General features: G+C 36.1%; 4 protein-coding genes across 4 annotated transcripts; 1 reads left to right on the forward strand and 3 right to left on the reverse strand.

Moving 5' to 3' along the window:
• Nucleotides 1–3,462: 3,462 nt before the first annotated feature.
• LOC105952008 (protein RADIALIS-like 4) lies at nucleotides 3,463–4,666 on the reverse strand. Its single transcript, XM_012975506.2, has 2 exons — nucleotides 4,388–4,666; nucleotides 3,463–3,614 (listed from the first exon to the last, which is right to left on the reverse strand). The coding sequence occupies exons 1-2, from the start codon at nucleotides 4,648–4,650 to the stop codon at nucleotides 3,590–3,592; spliced, it is 288 nt and encodes a 95-aa protein (XP_012830960.2). The 5' UTR covers nucleotides 4,651–4,666; the 3' UTR covers nucleotides 3,463–3,589.
• Nucleotides 4,667–13,871: 9,205 nt separating this feature from the next.
• Nucleotides 13,872–16,735, forward strand: LOC105952055 (laccase-11). The gene is made up of 6 exons (XM_012975559.2): nucleotides 13,872–14,066; nucleotides 14,194–14,345; nucleotides 14,853–15,097; nucleotides 15,194–15,322; nucleotides 15,409–16,338; nucleotides 16,431–16,735. The coding sequence occupies exons 1-6, from the start codon at nucleotides 13,959–13,961 to the stop codon at nucleotides 16,559–16,561; spliced, it is 1,695 nt and encodes a 564-aa protein (XP_012831013.2). The 5' UTR covers nucleotides 13,872–13,958; the 3' UTR covers nucleotides 16,562–16,735.
• Nucleotides 16,736–16,824: 89 nt separating this feature from the next.
• LOC105952056 (syntaxin-112) lies at nucleotides 16,825–18,165 on the reverse strand. Its single transcript, XM_012975561.2, has one exon. It carries the CDS (start codon nucleotides 17,934–17,936, stop codon nucleotides 17,043–17,045), a length of 894 nt encoding a protein of 297 aa, XP_012831015.2. The 5' UTR covers nucleotides 17,937–18,165; the 3' UTR covers nucleotides 16,825–17,042.
• Nucleotides 18,166–18,991: 826 nt separating this feature from the next.
• LOC105952054 (FtsJ-like methyltransferase family protein) lies at nucleotides 18,992–24,409 on the reverse strand. The gene is made up of 11 exons (XM_012975558.2): nucleotides 23,707–24,409; nucleotides 22,942–22,989; nucleotides 22,706–22,861; nucleotides 22,567–22,613; nucleotides 22,323–22,479; nucleotides 22,175–22,236; nucleotides 21,902–22,088; nucleotides 21,224–21,313; nucleotides 20,926–21,059; nucleotides 20,701–20,827; nucleotides 18,992–20,150 (listed from the first exon to the last, which is right to left on the reverse strand). The coding sequence occupies exons 1-11, from the start codon at nucleotides 24,184–24,186 to the stop codon at nucleotides 19,164–19,166; spliced, it is 2,475 nt and encodes an 824-aa protein (XP_012831012.2). The 5' UTR covers nucleotides 24,187–24,409; the 3' UTR covers nucleotides 18,992–19,163.
• Nucleotides 24,410–24,731: the final 322 nt, after the last annotated feature.

A 24,731-nucleotide genomic window follows, 5' to 3' on the forward strand; every position in this document is an offset into this window, starting at 1 on the left:
AAAAGGATCGAAGTTGAGCGTCAAAGCCCTTAGTGAATATTTAATCAATAATCCCGTTCTTGATAATTGTACATATGCGCACCTTATTCATTACACTCGAGGGATTGCTTTTCTCATAGTAAGGGGGATTATGTGTTCCGATCACACTGGCGACTCTATTCCGTTGATGTATTTGAGACATTTAGAGGATCTTGATGCTGTCAGTACATATAGTTGGGGTAGTTGTACTCTAGCAGTCCTCTACCACGAGTTGTGCAAAGCATCGAAGATATCTGCAAAAGAAATCAGTGGTCCTGTTCAATTATTACAGGTAACATATGAATTACTTATATAATTTAGTACATTAATACATTTATAAATTTGTAGTTTATATTATAAAAAAAATTATATTCTTGTATTATTTAACAGATATGGGCATGGATGTGGATTCCTCCATCAAGGCCCATACCTACTCTGGCAAAATGGGGCCAACACTTGAGTATGCAGGATATGAGTTTCCCGTACCATCTTACGGTGCACGGTAATGGTTTTAAGATTTATGTTAATTATTTTTGCAATATTTTTACGGTGATTTGTGTATTAATATAAGGGTTTGTTTGAGCCACCTTCCACTATATTTTTCTAACACTTTCAGTCAATTTTACTTGAAAATTTTTGATTTTTTTCTTTTTTTCTTCAAAACATTTAATTACTTAGATTTTTTTTTTAAATTTTCTAAATAAAACCTTTTATTTTTGTCATTTTGAATTTCTTTATTTTTTTCTTAAATGTCTTCCGGTAGTTCAAATTCTCAACAACAATATGATTTTAAAGATGTTTGTAATATTGTTATAAAGATGCTTGAGTAGGGGTATTATAGTCATATTTGGGAAAAATGTACATGGGGCATATGATACAAAGTTCATAGTAGTGGGATATTTTTGTATTTAACCTTATCTTTATTATTATCTTTAGTTAATATATAATAATATATCACAGGTGGACCAACCATGTCAGCTTCATTGAGACTGGTGCACATGTTCTTCGTATTTTTAGGATGATGTTGGATCAGATGCTCCCAGATCAGTTTATATGGATGCCATATGATCTGGATGATCCGGAGTATCAAGCTGTAGCTGGTGATTCGGCGATCGCATGTTCAGGTATATGGGTATCGAGGGTCCCCCTGATATGCTACGCAATTGAGGAGATGCATCGACCAGACAGAGTAGTACGTCAGTTCGGGATGGTACAACCCATACCTGAACCTCCTGAAAATACTGAGACAGATTTTCGGATGCACGTCAATGCTAACCGTACAGGTGCTACCAACGAGATTGGAGTCTTACACATGTTTCGCATGTTACCGCTTGGGATAATAGACTCAATTATATTATTGATTATCCATATGCCAATGACAGTCAGACTACAGAAGATGGTTATTTTGAGTGGTATGAACTGCACACACGTCGTTTCATATCACCGATTACCCCATCTGATCGTATAGGATTTCAGGTTGGAGGTCAGATTTCAATGGATACAGTGGTACGTATTCAAATTTATTTATTATAAAATTTTGTGTATTGTATAGTTTTTTATTAATGTATGTCTTCTGAAAATAAAATATTTCTTATTACTTATTTCAGATTCAGCATCTTCGATCGTTGATTGTTTCTGTTGATGGCGGAGACACGCCCCAGGATGGCTATCGTTCGTATTTACCGACTCTCAGAACATGTCTTAATGTCTTAGAGTCTCGACACGGACCTTCAGATAGGCCTCAATCTGAGATGCAATATACTCAGACTCACCCTCAGACTCAGACTCAGATACCACTATCTCAAATGCCTCAGTCACAGACTCAGATGTACGCTGGCGAGGCAGGAACTTCTTCTCGTGCATATTATCCGGCATTCGATAATTATACAGATAGTAGATCACACGGGCATCCATCCGGTATGTTTAGTACCTTTGATTTTATTTTTAATACTATCTACAACTGTGAGTGTAATTATAATCTCGTTGATGCAGATCCGTACACCCCATACCCCTACTTTAATCCGAATATGAATTCGGAAGACCCAGTTCATTTGGGGTTTACGCATCAGTTTTCGTCTACATCGCGAACGATAGATCATCAGATGACACCTATTCCTTATTCTCAATCCGCAAATTCGTCGAGTGATAATGAAAATGATGAGGATGAACAAGTTGGTAGAGGGCACAGGACTAGAAGGCCCCCGAGATGTGGCACCGGAGGTCACCATCATTGGTGATATTATTATTGTAGTTTATGTTGGTTATTTATTAAAACTTTTTAGTATTTTAGTTATTCAATAAAAAACAAATTAAATAAACTAAAGGATTTAGAGACAAGAAATATTTCCCAATAATTAGGCATTTTATTTTTATTTCATAAAATATAAATTAAAATATATATATATATATATATATATATATATATATATATATATATATATATATATATATATATATATATATATATATATATATATATAATTGACAAAATAGTTTTTTATTTGTAATTTATGCAAAAAAAAAAGTTCATTTCACAAAAAAGTAATATAATTGATAAAAGAGTTCTTTATTTCATAATTTTTGTTAGGTTATAATTAATTAACTTTGTATTATTTTATAGTGAATTATAAAATAAATTGCATAAATAAATCAAGGAAATTTTTTAAAATACAACATATAATTAATTTAAAATTAAAATTCAATTAAGTATTACAATTTAACAATAAAAAGAATTAAGTAAATTTAAAAAACCTCAGCTCAAATCCAGCCGTTTATATAAACACAATCCAACGGCTGCTAAAAGGCGTCGTTTTGAATGACGCTGTAATCCAGTGTGGCGGGTCAAAGGGCGTCGTTGTGAATGACGCCTTTTAAGGGCCGTCTGATCGCCCAGATTAATCTCGGACCGTCAGATTAAGAGGACAAAATAGGAGATCTGGCCGTCAATCGCAGCTCAATCCAACGGTCGGCAAAGCGCGTCATTTTAAATGACGCTTTATTGTATTTCTGTAATTAATTACAAAATCACCCCAATTCTCAAAAAAAAATCCCAAATATTGTAAAAAAAAATGTCCCTTTGATTGGGTTACCAAAATGTTTTATATTAAATTACATTATTATTTAAATGTTTATACTTTTAAGAATTTTTTATTCTATAATAGAGTTATTATTAGTTTCGTTGTACACATTTTTTTTTATACTTTTATATAAATTAATAGAGATTCGAGAAATGTGTGGGGGCCATGGCCCCGTGGCCTTACGCTGCTAGGTTAGCCATTACCCTTAGGTTCTTTTAAGATTATGAGCAAATGAAAAGATGTTATTGCAAATACTCCAAAATAAAAAAAATAAAAAAAAGATAAACACTTGGAAATTAAAACAAATTATGAGCAAAAAGCTCATAATCTGTTTCCGAAAGATTTTGCAAACACCACCTTACGAGAAAACGCAAATTAACTCACAAGCTTAAACCTATATATTGATAATTGCTATACATAGAAATTAAACACAGGGAAAAAACTAAGTTCATGCATGCAAATTGCAGAAGATGATGAAGAAGAAAACACCATACTCACATCTTGAGAAACTTGAGAAGCCTGCCATATTAAACAATAAGAAAATTAAATTAAATAGTGGATCAATAAAATTAAAATATAAAACGCACGAAAATGTAAGATATTTCGTTATAATATTATGCGTTTATCGACAATTATTCTATGTCGATATTTTATTAGATAATTTAATAAATGGTCAACTTAATTATGATCTTTCGTTGATTTGAACATCAATGTATCATTGATAATCTAATATCTAAAGATGTTATTTAAGGATATTTAATTTCTATTATTAAGGATAGATTAAATTATAAATAGAATTTTACTAAGAGATAATATATAGTTGAGTTTGTTATCTAATATAGTCATGGTTATATATAACTCTATCTCATTAAAAACGAGAAAACGGGGTAATATGTAAGCCCGATTTACGGCGATCGTCTATCTAAGAATTTCAGTATGCGAATCGAAGGTTAATACTCTCAAACTTATCTAAGTTTAGCAATTGTTTTGATTCTTTAATTTGTCGAAAAAAAATAAAATCCTAAAAGGGTACTAAATCATTAAAAAAAATTGAAAGAATATAAAAAATAAATAAACAGGAGAACTAAATAATTAGAAACATAATACAGTAGAACCTCGATAAATTAATAACCTCCCTTAAATAATAATTTCTTCTGATCCTGACTTGGTAAAAACCAACTAAAGTATTAGTTCGATAATTTAATATTTCACTAAACTAATAAAATTTTGATAATCCCGATTGTATTAATTTATAGAAGTTTAACTGTGTGTATATATATATATCTATGTACCTTGTTTCTTCTTCGAAGGAGATGTTTCTGTAGTTGGGAAGAGGCACGCGGCCGGATTCGATTCGGCGGAGATCCTCCATTAGGATATCGTAGTGCCGCTTGACTTCGTCGGCGGATTTACCGGAGCCCACCGCCGCAGCCACGTTTTGCCACCGGTCTGGAGTGTCTCTGTCGAACCGGGCCAGTGCCTTCTCAAACAGTTTGTTCTCTTGGACCGTCCACGAACCGCCGGGTCTACGTGAACTCACTGAGTTTGACGCCATTTCCTCAAACCCTAACTTATTTTCTTCTGCAAAAAATTCTCTTTAACAAATGTATATCTATATATATGTATAGTTTTGAAATATATATATATATATATATATATATATATATATATATATATATATATAAAATTGAATCAGGGTTTTATTAGTCTGATTTGGAAAAAGATCCATGCAGGATGGGGGTGGATGGGGGTGGGTGGGGGTGTGGGTGTGTTTGGGGGGTGGGGCCAGGTGGCAATAACAAAAAACCAGGTCCTTTTAATAATAAATATATGATATAAAATTGACTATAAATTATGGTCACATAAGGTAAGGTAAAATTACAAAAGACCCCCTTATGTTTGAGTAATTACAATCAGTCACTCAACTAAGAATTTTCTTATATGTTCACTATTGCAGTGTCGAATTTAGAAGAATTTTCTAAATTTTGTGGAATATTCTCGAGTTTGTACCCACTTTACCACATTCGAACTCCATATTTTGAAACAATATAATCGTAAGATATATGTCTGATCTTGACATGTAAACATCAGATTATAATGCATTATAAACTTCATTTTTGCACAAAATGAGTAGAAACTAGACAATATTACCCATGATATAGAAGATTTTGTTGAATATTACACCGCAAAGATGGGCGTTTGAAAAATGTATAATTGATGGGTGATTATAATTATCTAAGCGAAAAAGGTTTGTCCGTAATTTGACCTTACCTCGGGAGCTGGCCGTAATTACGTCTGCTAGACTAAGCGAAATGGAATTTGGGTTGCAAGAGTGAATCTGTATAAAATAATTAAATACATTATTTTCTCAAAATTGGGAATATAAATTTGTTCATATTAATATAATACGTACAAATTCTGTTTTTCTGATACATCCTCATCCACTTTTGGCTTCTGTGTATTGTTGTTTCAGAAAAAAATATATATTCCTATTGAGGTACATGAATCTTGAAATATATCGAAAATACATTTAATAATTTGACGTTAATATGAAAAATAATTTAATTAATATTCCTCCTTCTAATATATTTAATTAATATTCTATCTAATCATTTAAAATTTTAAAATAATTTGACATTAATATGGAAAAGACATTAATAGCCTTAGTAAACAATATGAAATACACTACATCGTAAATATTTTATATACATCAGTACGATACATCACAGATATTTTTTATTTTATTTTACTATTAGGTATTTTAATTTCACATTTCAATATTGTGTTTTAAATTTATATTATTATATTTAATTGACATTAGAAAATAATGATAATTTCCAATCTTAAGAAAATAAAATATTCAAATTAAAATAATTGTGCGTGGGGGTGGTAAAGGAGTCCTCTGTAGTTGTGTTATTTGGGCTGATTCAGATCATTGGAAATTGGGTTTTGGGAGTGAACCATTATTCCAAAACTTATATAGCTGGCTCCAATCATACCAAATACCACCTTCTTCTTCCTATTTACACAAATACATGAATTTAAATCATATATGTAATTATATATATATATATATATATATATATATATATATATATATATATATATATATATATATATATATATATATATATATATAGATTTATTAAAATTTATATTATTTAAAATAGCACATATGTTAAAGTTTTGGGCCAAAACTTAAAAAAATATATCTCGGCGGCCCAATTCTGAGTTTGTGTGGTTGTGGGTTGCTGCTGGTTTTCGATTGGAGTCGCCACCTATTTAGATTTCGAGACTGAACACTGGTGAATATGGGACTGAGCGTGTTAAGTTTTGAGCCCAATAGAAATGCTCTGTTTGTGATCTGGGCCGATTACTTAATCAAATACAGCCCAACTTGTGAAACTGAGCCCAATGCCACTAAAGTCCACTGATCCAGTCAAACTAAGATCTGAACCGTTTGTTTTAGGGCTTCAATCTGAGCCCTCCATTTGCCCCATACTTCTAATCTTTCTCAATCCTAGCAGCATTCTTCTGCTGCGCCGTTTCTCTCTCTTCACCTTGTCCCCTTCTCTCTCTACAGTATTTCGTCACCCATTGTCGTTTTCCGGCGACACCGTCACAGGTCTGGCCGGACAATGGGTGTCCTTGCCGTCGCAACACATTTAATGATGAAGACCGTTGAAACTCCGTGGATTTATACTGTGGTGAGAGAGAGAGACAAGTGTGATTCACCTTTTATTCAAACTGTGATTTCCCTGGCCTTAATCCTCTTCTGTGAGGGTTTCGGTACTTTGAGTGCAGAAATTTGGGTTTGTGCTGAGTGGAGAGGGTGAGTTATCCACTGAGTTGACTGTGCATGTGTTGGTGAGTCAACTCAGAGTGAGGTTTGGGGGTCAGATCTAGGGTTTTGGATCAATGGCTATTGTTTGGTGCTTGTTTTCAATTGGTGTTACCACCAGACCTTGGATCGACTGTATGAACACTGGAAAAGGGAACTGAGCCGTTCTTATTCAATATTTTGATATCTTCCTCCTTTCAGTTGTTCTAAATTGTTTTCTCGGATCCATGGCTGTTTTGGAAAGAACATGTTCCTAACAGTGGTATCAGAGCGTCAGTTGAGCACTTGTTCTTTGCAGACTCGTGCTACGGATTACACTATTGTGACTCACTCACTCTGTTTCTAGGTAAAATCCTGTGGTTGACCTTGTGTGGTCAGAACTTATTTCCGCTGCTCTCTGAAATCTGGGCCAACTCAGGCTACCTGCCACTCTCAACTTCCCTTGTCCGGACCGCTTAGTGTCGCAGGAATCTGGGGAAGGGGGGTAGTCAGAGATAGCCGGCCCAGCCTTCAACCGGTTACTTAAGTAGCCTTCTGCAACGATTGGCTCACTGTTGGGCCTCATGGGATCATCTTGTGTGTTTATTTTTCCTTTTCTGTTGCTGTCTGTGTGCAGCTCTGTGTGGCCTTTACTTTCTGTTGCTGTCTGTGTGCAGCTTGTGTGACTTTTACTTTCTGTTGCTGTCTGTGTGCAGCTTCTGTGCTTCTATTTTCTGTTGTTGTCTGTGTGCATCTTGTGTGCTAGTGTGCCTCTTATTTTGTTTATGTGCCCTTGTTTCATTCCGTGTGAAAATGAACTCTTATCCTGTGGCTTCATTTGATGGCAAGGGTGACTTTGCTATATGGAAACAGAAAATGAAAGATGTTTTAGTCCAACAGGAATGTTTTAAGGCCATAACTCAAACTTATGATGATAAAACTACTAACGAAATGAAAGATGACTTTGATGAACTTGCTTATTCCCTGATTATTCTGAACTTATCTGACTCTGTGATTAGAAAGATAGGTAAACTTGATACTGCTAAGGAATTATGGGATAAGTTAGAAGAACTTTATACTGAAACCTCTTTACCCTAAAAAATGTTTTTACTGGAATTTTTTTAGATTTAAACTCGACTTGCACAAAGACATAGATGAAAATCTTGATTTTTTACAAAACTTGTGCAAGATATAAAGTTAACTGGGGATAAAAGTATTGATGAATATACCCCCATTGTTCTACTAAATGCTATTCCAGATTCTTACAGTGATGTCAAATCTGCAATTAAGTATGGCAGAGACAAAGTGACTCTGGATACTGTGATAAATGGTTTGAAAAGCAAGGAGCTTGATTTGAAAACTACCAAAAGCAACAAATCTTTGGGTGATCTAAACTTTGTGAAAAACAAGCCTAAAAACAAGTTTTCAAACAAGGCTTATTCCTCCAGTAACCAAAATTTTCAAAAACCTCATAAGGGTAAAGTAGGGAGTAAGAATAAGCTCAAACATAGGAAGTGTTACAACTGTGGTAAGTCTGGTCATTATGCTAATAGGTATGCTGAACCTAAGAAAGAGAATAAGTCTAATAATGAACAGACTAACCAAGTTGCTGAAAACATGGGTGATGTGTTTATGATTACAGATGAGTATCTTGATTTTGTGAATTCTGTGTCTGCATCTTTGACTGATAATGACTGGTTAATGGATTATGCTTGCTCAAATCATATGACACCTCACAGAAGCATGTTCTCTTCTTATGTTGAATTGAAAAATGGCTCAGTGTCCATGGCTGATAGTAGTAAAAGACATGTGCTAGGTATAGGAACTGTATGTCTGAAATTTCAATCTAGTTTTGTGCTTAATTTGAAAAATGCGAGACATGTTCCTAAACTTAGCAGGAATTTGATGTCTTGTGCTATCTTGGAAGATTCTGGGTATAAGGGTACTTTGGGTGATGGGGTAATGAATATAATGCATGATGGTTTGCTTTTTTTAAGGCTGTTAGAATGCACAATATGTATGTTGCATCTGCATTATCTGTTTCCCATGTTAACTCTATCCAGCATGACATGACTGATCTTTGGCATAGAAGATTAGGTCACATCAGTAGTAATGGACTAGGAATTTTGCATAAAAACAACTATCTGAGTGGTGACATTGTTGTTGATATGCCTTTGTGTGATTCATGTGTTATGGGTAAACAGTCTAAAGTGAAATTCCCCAAATCCCATTTCCCTAATACTTCTAAGTGCACAAAAATCCTTGAATATGTTCATGCAGATGTTTGGGGTCCTGCACCTGTCTCCACACCTGGTGGAAATAGATATTTCTTGTCTGTTGTTGATGATTTTTCAAGAAAAGTGTTTGTTTTCTTACTTGCTCAAAAGTCTGTTGTTTTTGATAATTTCAAATCTTGGAAAACCTTTATTGAAAATCAAACCAACAAGAAACTTAGAACCCTTAGAACTGATAATGGAACTGAATTTTGCAATCATGAATTTGATTCTTTGTGTGTTGAGTTTGGCATTAGAAGACATAGGACTGTGGCATATACCCCCAACAGAATGGCATAGCTGAAAGAATGAATAGGACATTAATGGATAGGGTTAGATCCATGTTGCATGCATCTGGTTTGCCAAAAGTGTTTTAGGGTGAATCTGTCTTAACAGCTGCTTATGTGATTAACAGATCTCCATCTGTGCCTTTGTCTGGAAATTTGCTTGAAACTATGTGGACTGGGAAACCAGCTGATTTTTCTAATTTGAGGGTTTTTTGCTGTTTTGCTTTTGTTCACCATAAAACTGATAAATTAGAACCCAGGTCCATAAAATGTGTTTTTATTGGATACCATGAAGGGGTAAAATGATATAGATGTTGGCTAAAGAATGAACATGGTTTTAAAACTATCATTAGTAGAAATGTTGTTTTCAATGAGAATGAATATCCTTGTTTGTCTGTGCCTTCATTTATTGTTCCTCCCTCTGCTCCAATTGAGGTGGAGAAATCTCCTCTTGGAAATGAGGAAATTGAGAATGATGATGATGATTCATCCTCTGTGCCTGAAAATGTGTTTGATCAAAATGTTGAGTCTGATTTGCCTGATATTGATGCTTGTACTTCAAAGATAATTGTCAATTTCCTATGTTCCTGTTAATCTATGTGGATGACATGCTTATTGCCAGCCCTTGTTTAAAAGCTATTGATCATGTGAAATATTGTTTGAGTGAAAATTTTGACATGAAATTTCTTGGTGATTCAAAGAGAATTCTGGATATGGACATAGTTAGGAACAGAAAAGATTGTTCTTTGTTTCTGAACCAATCTGCCTATGTGGAAAAAATCTTAGATAAATTTGCCATGAAAAATGCCAAGTTTGTGTTTGTGCCTTTAGCTGCTCATTTTTTGCTAAGTAAGGAACAGTCCCCAAAGACTGAACCTGAAATGTGTGACATGAAATATGTTCCTTATGCTAATGCAATTGGTTCTATCATGTATTTAATGGTAAGTCCTAGACCTGATATTGCATATGTTGTAAGCTGTTTGAGTAGATACATGGCTAATCCTGGCATGCCTCATTGGGAGGCTGTAAAGTGGTTAATGAGATATCTAAGAGGGTCAGTTAGAACAGGGATTGAATTTTCTAAATGTGAAAAATGAATTGTCTTATGTGGTTATGTGGATTCTAATTATGCCAACAACCGAGATAATAAGAAATCCACCACATCATATGTGTTTACTTTGTGTGGTTCTTGTATTAGCTGGAAATCCCAACTTCAAAATATTGTAGCCCTTTCCACCACTGAGGCTGAATACATTGCAGCTACTGAGGCTGTAAAAGAATCCCTCTGGTTGAAAGGGCTGCTCTCAGAAAGTGGTTTCTTGAAAGGTAAAGTTGTGGTTTTCTCTGACAGCCAATCAGGTATACAATTGTGCAAGAACCCTGTTTTTCATGACAGAACAAAACACATTGAGATAAAATACCACTTTATCAGGAAAGTGGTGGGAAAAGGTGAGATAGACCTGGAGAAAATTCCTTCTGAATTCAACCCTGCTGACATGGGCACTAAGTGCCTACCTGTGGAAAAATTGAGATCATGTTTGAGAATCTTGAACATTGTTTCAAAAACATAATTGAAACAGACATGTGTGTCTGCTTGCTGTGTGCAAGCCTTTCCTTTTGCTTTCTCTGTGATAGCTTATGTTATTTTTTAACTTCTCTGTGATTTTAAAATTTTCTGTATCTTGGTGATTTCCTCTTTCGTGGAAAAATACTTTTGAATCTTCTACTACAATCTGTGTGATTAGTGTTTAAGATTCAAAGTTACGGCAATGATGATCCCAGTCCATTAAGTGTGTTCATAATAATCCTTTTATTGGTCTCAGGTGGAGAATTTGTTAAGTTTTGAGCCCAATAGAAATGCTCTGTTTGTGATCTGGGCCGATTACTTAATCAAATACAGCCTAACTTGTGAAATTGGGCCCAATGCAACTAAAGCCCACTGATCCAGTCAAACTAAGATCTGAACCGTTTGTTTTAGGGCTTCAATCTGAGCCCTCCATTTGCCCCATACTTCTAATCTTTCTCAACCCTAGCAGCATTCTTCTGCTGCGCCGTTTCTCTCTCTTCACCTTGTCCCCTTCTCTCTCTACAGTGTTTCGTCACCCATTGTCGTTTTCCGGCGACACCGTCGCAGGTCTGGCCGGACAATGGGTGTCCTTGCCGTCGCAGCACATTTAATGCTGAAGACCGTTGAAACTCCGTGGATTTATATTGTGGTGAGAGAGAGAGACAAGTGTGATTCACCTTTTATTCAAACTGTGATTTCCCTGGCCTTAATCCTCTTCTGTGAGGGTTTCGGTACTTTGAGTGCAGAAATTTGGGTTTGTGCTGAGTGGAGATGGTGAGTTATCCACTGAGTTGACTGTGCATGTGTTGGTGAGTCAACTCAGAGTGAGGTTTGGGGGTCAGATCTAGGGTTTTGGATCAATGGCTGTTGCTTGGTGCTTGTTTTCAGTTGGTGTTACCACCAGACCTTGGATCGACTGTATGAACACTGGAAAAGGGAACTGAGCCGTTCTTATTCAATATTTTGATATCTTCCTCCTTTCAGTTGTTCTAAATTGTTTTCTCGGATCCATAGCTGTTTTGGAAAGAACTTGTTCCTAACAGAGCGGTTTTGGAAACAGTAATAGTTTCATGTGTTGGAACTACTGCCTGTCAGTCTCTTCCCCTTCTTTATTTTTTGAGTTTATGATTTATGTATTGTTATGTATGAGTACTGCTTTGTACAACCTATACCTAGTGAAATACATCATGTGCTTTTAAATCGCAGATCTACACATAATAACACACTCTCGTGTGTATGTGTATTTAGTGACTGGTTATTTATATAGATCTACGGTTTAAAGTCACATGGTGTATTTCACCAGATGTAGGATCTCAAATGTGGTAAGAGTACACAAAATTTGGAGATTAGGTAATGTACATATATTAGTTTAATGTGTAAGATTGTTGAAAATAATAAAAATTTGATAGATTGAGAACTCAGCAATAAAAGAAAATGCAATTTGAGGAAGAGCAATGCGGTATTTTTTTTTTTTTATGGTGCGTTATTGTTTACAGTGGAATATTAAAATTGAATTATTTTAATTTTCAGAAAATTTAAAATTCTTTTTAATTTTAGAAATAAAAAATTCATAAGTTTATAACTATATATATAATTCAGAAAGTATCAAATTATTTTTTGAAATTAAAATTGAATCGGAAATCAAACTTTCTATTAATTTTAATTTTTACATATCATTCCGATTCCCGTCGAAATTTTTGGAGCCAACATCCCAAACAACTAACCAGTCACCACAAGTAATAAGATGTAAATATTACTCAAAATCAAATAAAACACATATTAAAACAACAACAAAAAAAAAGAAAAAAAAAAAGAAAAAGCAAGAGCATGCTGCAAGCTAAAACAAACACATAATAATATTAGAAAATAACATAAACAACAAATTTATTATTAATAGCTATTTCTTAAAGTTAAAGCTCAGGACCATGGTTGGCTCTACGTACCTCTCATCTTCATATATTAACAAAATACTTAATTTGGAAAATTACATTTTTCACCTCTCAATTTTTGCACGGATTACACATTTAGTCCCCATGTTCATAAAATAAATACATTTGATTCATCATGTTTCAAAAATTTACCACTTTTGGTCATTTTCGTCAATTTACCGTTAGTCTGTCAGTTGTTAGCAAAATACTTAATTGGGAAAATTACCGTTTTCATTTCATAAGTTTGCACGGATTACATATTTTGTCCTCCATGTTCATAAAAAAACACTTGATCCCTCATTTTCGTCAATTTAGCGTTAGTCCATCAGTTATTAGCAAAATCCTTAATTGAGAAACATACCGTTTTCATCCCTCAAGTTTGCACGGATTATACATTTGGTCCCCATGTTTAGAAAAAAACACATTTGATCCCTCATGTTTAAAAAAATTAACACTTTTGGTCATTTCCGTCAATTTACATTCAGTTAAGTCAATGATAAGCACACACTTGATTATGTTAGTTCTAACAGAAAGATACGGAAAATTACTTAAAGTATTGAATTTTTGAAACATGAATGACCAAATGTGTGTTTTATGAACATAAGGGACCAAATATGAAATCGGTGCAAACTTGAGGGGTAAAACTGTAATTTTTCCATACTTAATTCATACACAGAAACAATTTTAACCCCTCTCTCTCTCTCTCTCTCTCTCTCTCTCTCTCTCTCTCTCTCTCTAATTAAAAAAAATAGGGTCTTTATCAGAATATTGCTTGTAAGCATTGGTATTTCTTCACCTAATCTGCAAACCAAAAAGAAAAGAGAAAAAGAAACTCTCTCTCCTTAACAAACTGATGGCTTATCCTAACTATATCCTTCTTCTCAAACCCTATAAAAAGTCGAAAAACGTCTTCCGTATATCGTACAATCATAAAAGCATCAAGCATTTAATCTTTAGCAAGCGAACTCGGAATCTTTATCAAAGAAAGATGGAGAGAAGAAACGTTTTCGACTGGACTATTCTTTTTCTCGTCGTTTTTCTTGTGGGGTATCTCTCCACTCCAGCCCGAGCTGAAGTGAAAAAATACCAGTTCGACGTTAGTGTTAAAAAAAAATAGTCGAAAGTTATTATTATATATACATTTTATGTAGCTATTATATATATTACATTTATTTGACTCATTATAATATTTTTAATTATATTTTCTTGCATTAAATTTGCAGATTCAAGTGAAGAATGTGAGCAGGTTGTGCCATTCGAAGCCAATTGTAACGGTAAACGGGATGTTTCCAGGGCCAACGATCTACGTTAGAGAAGGAGATCGACTTCTTATTAACGTCACTAACCATGCACAATATAACATGTCCATTCACTGGTAAAAAAGAAATCTTTTAAACTCGATATATATTCCTATCATGGTTGTTAAATCGTAAATTACGAATAATAAATGGTAAGAGTTTTATATTTTATCCAAATTTACTAGAAATGCATATTTCATAATATAAATATTATAATTAAAGAAATAATATTGCAATAGTTAGACGATCGAAAATAGTGTTAATATTTTAATTAATATAAAATATCTTATTTTTAAAATTTTTTTAGTAAAATTTCTAATTCATTTCTTATTTTATTTAATTTTGATAATTCTTTTTATAGACGCCAAAATTATTTATAAAATTATTAAATAAAAAAGATATGACAAATTTTGAATCGTTATAAATAAAATCGTACAAAATCGCAATCATGTAAAATCATAACTTTTTTTTTCGTTTGTTTAATTGAAAATCGATAAGCTTAAAATGACGAATCAAATCGTAAGAATTTAATTTAATTTATCGTAAATTATTTAATCCATTTTGTTTTTTCTTTGAAATACAAGGCATGGAATGAAGCAATACCGAAACGGGTGGGCAGATGGACCGGCTTATATAACACAATGTCCGGTTCAGACCGGTCAAAGTTACACGTACGATTATAATGTAACCGGTCAACGAGGAACACTATGGTGGCATGCACATATATTTTGGCTAAGAGCTACTGTTTATGGTGCTATTGTAATTATGCCCAAAATTGGGGTTCCTTATCCTTTTCCTCAGCCTGCTTTCGAGTTTAATTTAGTCCTAGGTAATTGATTAATTATATTTAATTAAATAATTATTAATTTCTTTTTTTTATAATAAAGCTTTTTTTTTTTTTTTGATGTTTTGGTAAAATAAATAGGGGAGTGGTGGAATGATGATGTTGAAGAGATTGTTAAACAAGGAAATAAGCTCGGATTGCCTCCGAAGATGTCCGATGCGCATACTATCAACGGCAAGCCGGGACCACTCTACCCGTGTTCCGAAAAACGTAAGACCTTAAATTTTCGGTGGTTTTAAGGAAATACATTTAATTCCGGTTTTCTAGCTAATACTCATAATTGCTCGTCCATGCAGACACTTACGCGATAGAAGTCGAGCAAGGCAAAACCTACCTCCTGCGGATCATCAACGCGGCACTCAACGACGAGCTCTTCTTCGCCATCGCAAACCACACGCTAACCGTAGTGGAAGTCGACGCGGTCTACACAAAGCCCTTCTCCACCGAAGCAATCCTGATTGCCCCGGGCCAGACGACAAATGTCCTGGTCCGGGCCAACCAAGCCCGCGGCCGCTACTTCATGGCCGCGGGCCCATTCATGGACGCCCCACTCTCGATCGACAACAACACCGCCACATCCATACTACAATACAAGGGCACTCCAAAAACCCTAATCCCAAAAATCCCCAAACTACCCCTCCGCAATGACACCACCTTTGCACTCACCTACAATTCCAAGATTAGAAGCTTGGCTTCAAGAAACTTCCCCGCGAACGTCCCGCTCAAAGTCGACCGACACTTATTCTACACGATCGGGTTAGGAATAAACCCTTGCCCTAATTGCCAAAACGGAACGAAACTCTCGGCTTCGTTGAACAACATTACTTTTATAATGCCGAAAATCGGGTTATTACAAGCCCATTACTACAACCTTAAAGGAGTCTTCACAACCGATTTCCCCGACAACCCTCCGACACCGTTTAACTACACGGGCGCGCCTCTAACGGCGAATCTCGGCACGGTGCAAAGTAGCAAGCCGCGGGTGAGCAAGCTAGCGTTCAATTCGACCGTGGAGTTGGTTTTGCAAGACACAAATCTCTTATCGGTGGAGTCTCATCCCTTCCATCTTCACGGATACAATTTCTTCGTCGTCGGAACCGGGATCGGAAACTTTGACCGGAAAAAAGATCCGGCGAAGTTCAACCTAGTCGACCCACCGGAGAGAAACACCGTCGGAGTACCCACTGGTGGCTGGACTGCAATAAGATTTAGAGCTGATAATCCAGGTACATACACATATATATGCATACTTACATATATAGCATACATATGAAAGAAACACTTTATTTAACATTTTTATTATTGTGTATATATATAGGTGTGTGGTTTATGCACTGTCACTTAGAACTACATACTGGATGGGGATTGAAGACAGCATTTGTAGTGGAAAATGGACCAGATTCAGATCACTCTGTTTTGCCTCCACCAAAGAATCTTCCACAGTGTTAAATTGGCTCCAAAATCAAATGATTTTTTTGGGGAAATTTGTTAAAAAAAATTTATTTTTTTTATTTTCCAAGGGTTTGATGCAAAATGCAGAGCATTTTGCATAAGGTTGAAATTAAAGTTTGCTAAAAGCAAGCAAAATTATTATTAAAATATATATAAATGCAATTTGTGTTACATTTGTGTTCTTGAGTGTAACTTCAATAGAATTAATTATGTGCTAAAAATTAATCATATTTGTAGCAGAAACGCAACTCGAATAATAATTGCATAACACCAACATATCAAACTTGTATTAAAAATCTCGAAAATAATACTCACAACACAACCGGATCGAAAACCGAATATCAACCGGAAAAAAAATACAAAAAAACCCAAATACCAATGTGGAAACCGAAAAACCATCAAAACAAATCGAAAACGATGAACACCAATTCACCAAACACATTTAAAACCCGAAAAAAAAAATTATCGTCTAATTAATTCAGAACAAAATCGCAACGAGGCAAACCAACAAGAAAACCAGCACCACAACAACAATCCAACAAGCCCAAACCCTCCTCCGTTTCTTCATCGTATCCGCCCGATCGAGCTCCTTCACTCCACCACCGATGAAATCACGGGCCGTCACAACATTCTGCTCGATATTATTCATCTGCTCGCCTTGACATTCAACCATCACAGCCATATCAAGAAACACTTGATGCAACAGAACCAAACTCCTCTGTATCTCCATAACCGCCTCGTCTCTTTGCCGATTCTCCTCCACGGATTCCCCCTGAGCAAAAACAGAGGTGGGCCCACCTCCGGATACCATCTTATCCACAACTTCGTCGCTCGGGGTTTCGCCCGTGGCGGTGTAGTATCTCGTCTTAAGCCCTTGTTTGTGCTCTTCGACGATTTTTTCTCGTAAGCACTGGAAATTTTCCATCATTTCTTTGAGTTTGATTCTTAGGCCGTTCGTTACGGAAATTCGTGTGCGGTCGACGTGGGAGCCTTTGACGTACAGAGGCGACAAACCGCGGTTTTCGACGTTGGATTTGTCGAGCGATTCTAGTTTCGCCTTGATGGTTCTCGCCTTACGGAGGAGCGCGGTCGTGTCGGAATTTATCCGATCGTTTACGCCGCGGAGGATCTTGGCGCTCTGTGCGGTGGATTTGGTTTCTTCGGTTAGGGTTTGGAGATCGAGTTGGAGGTTCGCGATGTCTTCCATTTCGGACTTGATCGCTTCGACTTCGATGAAGAATTCGGAGAGGTTTCCATCGTCGGGCGGGCTGAGTTGGCCCGTTTCGATGTCCGGGTCGGATTCGAGATCTTTCGTTGCTTGTTTCTTCAAATCGACGTAACTTAGGAACGATTTCGTCATTAGGTCATTCATTTTTGCTACACTTTTCTGAAGAAAAACAAAAACACAGAAATGAAAGTAAAGATTGTTCAATTATGTGAACAAGAAATGAGTATACAGAATTACATACGATGAAATTGAAACCCGAGAGGATCAAAGCAATTGGGGGTTTTTGGTAGAGCAATGGCGGTGTTTCCCGTTGGGTTTGAAATTGAATGAAACCTTTTTTAAATTTGAGTGAAGGGTTTCTTTTTTAGTAGCCGTTGCGCTGATTATATAGCCAACGGTCATGAAAATTTATTGAGTTGAAATATACAAAAGTAAATGGTATTTTCATAAAGGGTAAAATGGTAAATTACAACTACAACCCTGAAGTATGCTAAAATAGCGTTAAGGTCCATGTAGTATCGATAATTACAGCTAGCGGTGTAGACAACATAGAGATAGGGGGTCCAGCCTACTCTGTATTCAATTTTTTTTATAAAGTACTATAGTTGTTTGTAATAAGCCAACCTAGATAATTTAATTTAGTCCACCCAAGTAATTTAATTAAAGCCTATTTACCAAAAAAAAAAATTATGTGTTCTTAGTTAAAGTTTATAAATTTTGTGCTGCTTTATACGAACGAATCACACAAAAATCTCGGGGATCTGTCCCCGAACCCCCTTAAATATTAACCCCACCCTGTTTCGAATTCCTGACTCCGCCACTGGTGACATGGCTCTCCTAACATTTTTTTCAAATTTACAACGACCCCGTAAGAAATAAATATAGTGCATATCAGTCCCCAGGATATGAAATCTTGACTCCGGTAATTGTTTCAATAATGTGGTTGCAATTAGCAATACCACGAGGTCCTTCAAATTATTTTAGCATATCTTGTGGTGTCGGTGTGTAATTTAAATTCATAAAGATAAAAAAAAATTATAATAATCAAAATTATTTTTCGGAATAATATGTTATAATACTTTATATATTTTATTGACAAAATTCGATTCAAACAAAATTAAGAGCTATATAGTAAAATATCAATCAACACATTTAATATCAACTTTTAAGAAATTTAATAATAAAACGCAATAGGTTGGTTTAATCTAAAAATCGCACACATAATTTACCAATTCCATCCATCCCAAATAAAAATACAATATCCCTTGCTCACAACAAATCGACATCAAAATTGTAGCTTACGCAAATTATCTAGAGCAATTAAAGTTTTAATAATCCTGTATAAAAAAACAAAAACAAAATTTTCCTCAATTACTTCCTCCCTTTCGTCGGTTTATTCCCCTTACTCTTTCCCGAACCGCCGCCACCACCACCCTTTGCCGCCCCTTTCCCTTTCCCCTTGGCCTTACCGCCCTTCCCTTTTCTCCCCATCCCAGCCTTCCTCGAATCCTTCTTCATCCTCGGGTCAACAAGCACCTTCCCTTTACCCGCCTTCACCTGCACACCCTTCTTCGCCACCACATACTCCCTCTCCGGTTTCTTTACACTCACCGCCTTCTTATATAGCTGGTCAATCATCTTCATCTTTGACCGGTCAGATATATCCGCCTGGTCGGAAATGGTGTTCGCCTTCTTCCTCACCTTCTCCAGCTTCCTACCTGCTGCCCTTTTCTTCCTTGCCTTCGCCTGAGCCACCTTCTTAGCCGGCCGAGCATCGATTTCCTTAAACTGGGCCCGCATTGCCGCCACTTCTTCCTTTGTGATGGGCTTGATTGGCTGATTGTGCTTTGATTCCTCGTCCACAAACCAGTCCGGCAAACCCTCGTCGTGGAACATGTGCTTGTTGTATGCATCGTCCAGCATTTGCTCCCTTTGTTTCTTGTTCAGCATCTTTTTAGCGCATGCTAGAATTTCGGCTTTAGTCCCTATGTCTTCTGCGTCGGATTCGTCGGAAGATGAGGAGTCACTGTCCGTGGCTGGTGCAGGGACTATTTCGAAGTCGTCCGAGGCCGATTTGGTCGTTTTCTTGTTCTTGGTGAAAGGTTGTTCTTCTTTGGGGGAGGGTTCTGCAACCTTCTTCTTGTTGGGTAATTTTGTCGGCATTTCGTCATCGCTGTTTTCGTCTTTTTCATTTTCGTCGGCAGCATCCATGAAGACGTCTTGACTGAACCATTGGGCGGCGATTTCGTCTTGGGTAGGGGTGTTTTCAGAAAGTGGTATCATGAGGGGATTTGCTTCTTCGTCCGCCTTCTCATCGTCCGAGCCTTGGTAAGGATTAACAGTGCTATGATCATCTTCCTGCAAAACCCAATAAAAGAATGTCGATTCGTTGCAAATTTATCCAGCCGAAACTTATTAGGGATAAATAGATTAAAAAAAATGTAACATTTGAGAATGTTGACGGGATGGATAAGATTGATTGATCTAATCAGAATTACATTTTACATGATAATGTAATATATATATATATATATATATATATATATATATATATATATATATATATATATATATATATATATATATATAACTATCTTATGTTTGGAATTTGTGATTATAGAATCCTTGTATTAGGTAATATCCTTAATTTGATTGGGTAATAATAGTGGTTGAGTTTGGACGAGAAATCCTTTGTACAATTGATTAAAATATAGGGCCCGTTTTTCATCGTGGGATTGAAACCTAAGCACAACATTTGACAATCCTCGATTATATTGTTCATTAAGTCATATCCTAATTTCCAAACCAAGGTTAAATGATGCATAATCCAATTCTAAGGTATAAATAGCTCTTAAACGTAGCAAAAGGAAAGGGATTCACATGCTTTTAATTAAATAATGCAAAATACCTCCATTAGCTGATCATCCTTTGAGTAGGCTTGTTTGGCCCGCTTCCTCTGCATTGTACTTCCTTCTTTTTTAGCAGCATAGCGTTCATACGCTTCATCAAGTAATTCTTCAATTCGGTTATCGTATCTGAATGCAACAACAACTACAGTTATAGGAGTACAAAGTAACGGGGCAATACAGTTTATTTAAGCTTATAAAAGTTGAAGCAAGTGAAGAACAATTACCGTTTCTTTTCTTCCTCAGAATCCAAATCACTGTCTGTGTTTTCATTGTTGCTTTCTTCGCTGTCACTGTTCCTGACTTCACCGATATCATCTTCATATTCATTACTGTCGACAACCTTAAGATCTTTCTTCCCCTGAGAGGAAAATCGAAGAAAAATATGTCAGTTACAAGATCTTAGTCCTTTCGATTTATCTTCTCTTTTTTTTTTTTTTTTTGTTTGCGAGGCAACAAAAGTTGAAACAAGGACAAATAAACTCTCTAGAACAAGACACAAACAACAAGCTGAACACCAAGTACCTTAATTGAAGCTAGAGAAAACAGGTCCAAATCAAAGTAACCATCCTCTGTTGCATCCACCTGCTTGCCTAATGCTTTCCGACCCTTTTCCTGAAAATAGAAGGATGCACATATTTAAGTCACATCCACAAGAACTGCATTTTACGGATAAGGTAAGGATTATATGACTTCAAAAACATCTAACGAAGATACAAAGTCCCCTCAAGTTTAATTCACTACAAAACGAGCCCGATAATGTATGGGCTGGTTAAATGTGAAATGCCTGATAATACACGATTATTTAATAGTTGAAAGATGGAAATGCATGAGTTCTACTAATATTGTATAATAACAGTGTTTGACTATTTTTTCTTACTTTGTTCTTTTTTCATTTTGAAAATAGTAACATAATGTGCCACATTCACATCAAGGTGAGATTTCAGAGCCTTTTGGTCGCATACTATAAGCTTGCAATGTTTTTTTGCTGGGAAAGACACGCATAATAAGGTACATTTAGGATCAAAAATCCTACTATGGTTTTACCTAGCAAAAGATAGAAGTTAAAATTCACAGACAAGAATTCTAGCAACTCAAACACCGTTGAATTATTTAACAGCTATATAAACTGAACAGTGGCAGAACATAGTTCTAAGAGGCCTTATGCATCTATGGGAAAAAATGAGGGAAGAAATGTCAAACCTTTGCACGTCTTTTTGCTGTAATTCTCTTCGCTCTTTTCTTCTTCCGCTCCATGGCATTTGTTAGCTCTTCCATTTCATTAAGTAATTTCTCCTCTTCGTCTTCTTTGGTCACAGGTTCATCTGTAGTGGCAGCTGGAGTAACTTTCTCCGCAGGAGAAAGTGCCTTCCTAATAAGTATACGCCACCTATAAAACAGGACAAGGAATTAATGAAACATTACGTCTATAAGGAGAAAACCAAAGTAGTCTATCTGTCATCACACGATGCTTACTTTAGAAGATGCTTAAAGTCTTGCTTTCCAATAACGCGTAGATCACCACAGAGGGCTTTAACCTGTCCCAACGTTTTTAAACAAAAAAAGTTTCATAATTGTCGGATATAATACAATGAAAACTACCACAATACAAGAAAATGCATACCTCGTCGGTTGTCAAAGTATGATCCTTTATGGGCAAACATGTGGGCTCACTGAAGGTTATAGCAGTAACTGAACCGAGAATGTCTAGAGGGGCATCAGACCAAATAAACTCTGACGCTGAACTCAACTTTCTCAAAGTTGTGTCTCCATCCTCGTACCTGCCGAGCAAAACAAATATGAGTGCTTTGGTCCAGCAAAACAAATATAGTTGAGTTAACATTACTATATCAGCAAAACAAAATTACCCATCACGATGTCGTTTTTGCTTTGTTCCTCTTAGTACATCCAGAATCTGGTAGAGTTGATTGCACATGGATAAGTACACCAAACTAAAAAAAAAGGTGAAACCAGAAATGAAGATGTAAAAACGAGAGGTCAAGTTACCTTTGGAGTATCCTTTCCTCCTTGAAATAGATGCTTTACATCAAGAAGACGAGGATCTATCTTTGCAGGGGCCTTGTACTTAAGACCTACTAGATAAATCTCAGCTGATGTCGATCTACTAGCTACTGGTTTGTCTACTTCAACCTTTTCAAATAACTGCAAAGGGAATTCACATCTCAGAGAAACGGTATAGATGGAAGTATGAATTTTGCTCGAAAAAACAAAAGAATTAGTACCTGTCTAAGACAATACAGAACCGCAGTGTAATCCTGGGACCTGAAAACCTATAGAAAGAGAGAGAGATGAAGGTGAGAGTTCTTTCTTCCACTCTTAGATTTTGAATCTCATCGAATACATTAGACAATATAGAAGCTCAATAAGTATAGCCATGCAGCAAAATGCAATACCAAAGCACAAAGGCACCACTATAAATTGGAGACGAGCACAAGTTGGAAAAAGTGAAACTAGAACTGATTTAAAAATTTAAAGGCTCCAAGTTTCAAAGAAATAGTAAATGCTAGATTCCCACGAGTCACACTTTTCTATTAAATGAGTATCTGAAATATCAGCAATCTTAAAGAAGCATGTATCAGAACCACTTATCAGGTGCGGAGCTACCGACTGTCAGTGATGGAATCTAGCCCACTCTCACTCATTTTTTTCTTGATATTGTATAGTAGTGTATTCGATTAACTAAAAACCTACACAATCCATCTCACCTAGCCCATCTAGCACTTAATCTGTCATTCAAGATTGAGGAAAATCTAATTGACATACTATATTTTAACTTAATACTAATTTTAATTAACGGTACACGAATAGTTACTGGTTTTTTTGTTATCGCAAAAACCTAGTAAATATATCTCCTAATTATAATTATCGCTAAATAAAAATAAAAAGCATTTTCCTCATAAATTTCATGTAACAACACAGTCTGCGCGCAATTTTTTAGCTAACGAGAGAACCAATACAAACGACGGCGTATTAAAAGTTATCTATACCTTGGTAATGAAAGTTCCCTTAGGAGCCAATAACTCAGTCGCGAGTTTCACCGAATCAATAACCAACGCATTCTGACTCGTCGCCTCCTTCGCCCACGCGCCGCCAACGTTCGGCGAACCGTCGTGCAACACCAAATCGAACGCCCTGCATCCGTTCTCCGCCATCAGCCTCTTAACGGCGGCGCGGCACTTTGGGGTCGTAATATCCTCCTGCAGAGACACGGCGCCGCGAATCGGCCGGATTGGGTCGAGGTCGACGCCGACGACGAGGCTCCCCACCGGCACGCGCTCGACGCAGACCTGCATCCATCCTCCCGGCGCGGCGCAGAGATCGAGCACGGAGTGAGCCGATCGGAGGAAGGTGAATTTGGATTCGAGCTGAACGAGCTTCCACGCAGCACGCGATCTGTAGCCATGCTCCTTGGCTAAGTGATAGAACTTGTCTAAACGATGCTTTCCCTTAGCTTTTACCTTACCCATCTATGGCGGCGGTGGAGATGGGTTTGTGAGAGTGGGAGGCGACGGATTTCTGGACCAAGGGTTTGGAGTGAGGGTTTAACGAGGAAAAGGGTTGGTTTTTCTTTTCTATTAAATATACATTTTGCACCCCTGAAATATATTATTTACAAATATCTCCTACACTTTATTAATATAATCAAATATCCCGTAAAATTATAATTTGTGCATCAAATCACCCTTAAATAATTATATTTTGTGCATATTTTTCTAATGTGTTTTAGTTTGTTGAATGAAATTCTATTTTATCTACAAAATGCATTAATAAAGTTTTTGGGAAAAAAAGAATAAGGTAAATTCCATGATTTAATACCAAAGTGAAATAACTCGAACAAACGAAGCGATAAATAACACATGGTTATAAACAAAGTTCATTACCAATGTTTTAAAATCCCAACCAAAACGGCTAGTTAACCGGTTAAACCGTGAATCTTTGCCTTGTTCTGTCCGGTTTGGTCGGTTTAACCGTAAAATCGGAACTCGACTGAAAATCAGGTTTTTTTTTCTCC

Source organism: Erythranthe guttata, chromosome 14, assembly GCF_056151865.1.
Source record: "Erythranthe guttata isolate IM_541 chromosome 14, IM_541, whole genome shotgun sequence".
NCBI classification, from domain to species: domain Eukaryota; kingdom Viridiplantae; phylum Streptophyta; class Magnoliopsida; order Lamiales; family Phrymaceae; genus Erythranthe; species Erythranthe guttata.

Bases quoted from the DNA above. Each gene is read 5' to 3' on its own strand.
- LOC105952055 (XM_012975559.2), top strand. From the start codon at position 13,959: ATGGAGAGAAGAAACGTTTTCGACTGGACTATTCTTTTTCTCGTCGTT. The intron at 15,098-15,193 runs GTAATTGATTAA...TAAAATAAATAG, and splicing joins CGAGTTTAATTTAGTCCTAG to GGGAGTGGTGGAATGATGAT. The intron at 15,323-15,408 runs GTAAGACCTTAA...TCGTCCATGCAG, and splicing joins CTACCCGTGTTCCGAAAAAC to ACACTTACGCGATAGAAGTC.
- LOC105952056 (XM_012975561.2), bottom strand. From the start codon at position 17,936: ATGAATGACCTAATGACGAAATCGTTCCTAAGTTACGTCGATTTGAAG.
- LOC105952008 (XM_012975506.2), bottom strand. From the start codon at position 4,650: ATGGCGTCAAACTCAGTGAGTTCACGTAGACCCGGCGGTTCGTGGACG. The intron at 3,615-4,387 runs GTACATAGATAT...TTAATATGGCAG, and splicing joins TCCTTCGAAGAAGAAACAAG to GCTTCTCAAGTTTCTCAAGA.
- LOC105952054 (XM_012975558.2), bottom strand. From the start codon at position 24,186: ATGGGTAAGGTAAAAGCTAAGGGAAAGCATCGTTTAGACAAGTTCTAT. The intron at 22,614-22,705 runs GTAACTTGACCT...CAACTCTACCAG, and splicing joins GAGGAAAGGATACTCCAAAG to ATTCTGGATGTACTAAGAGG. The intron at 21,060-21,223 runs GTACTTGGTGTT...TTTTCCTCTCAG, and splicing joins TTTCTCTAGCTTCAATTAAG to GGGAAGAAAGATCTTAAGGT.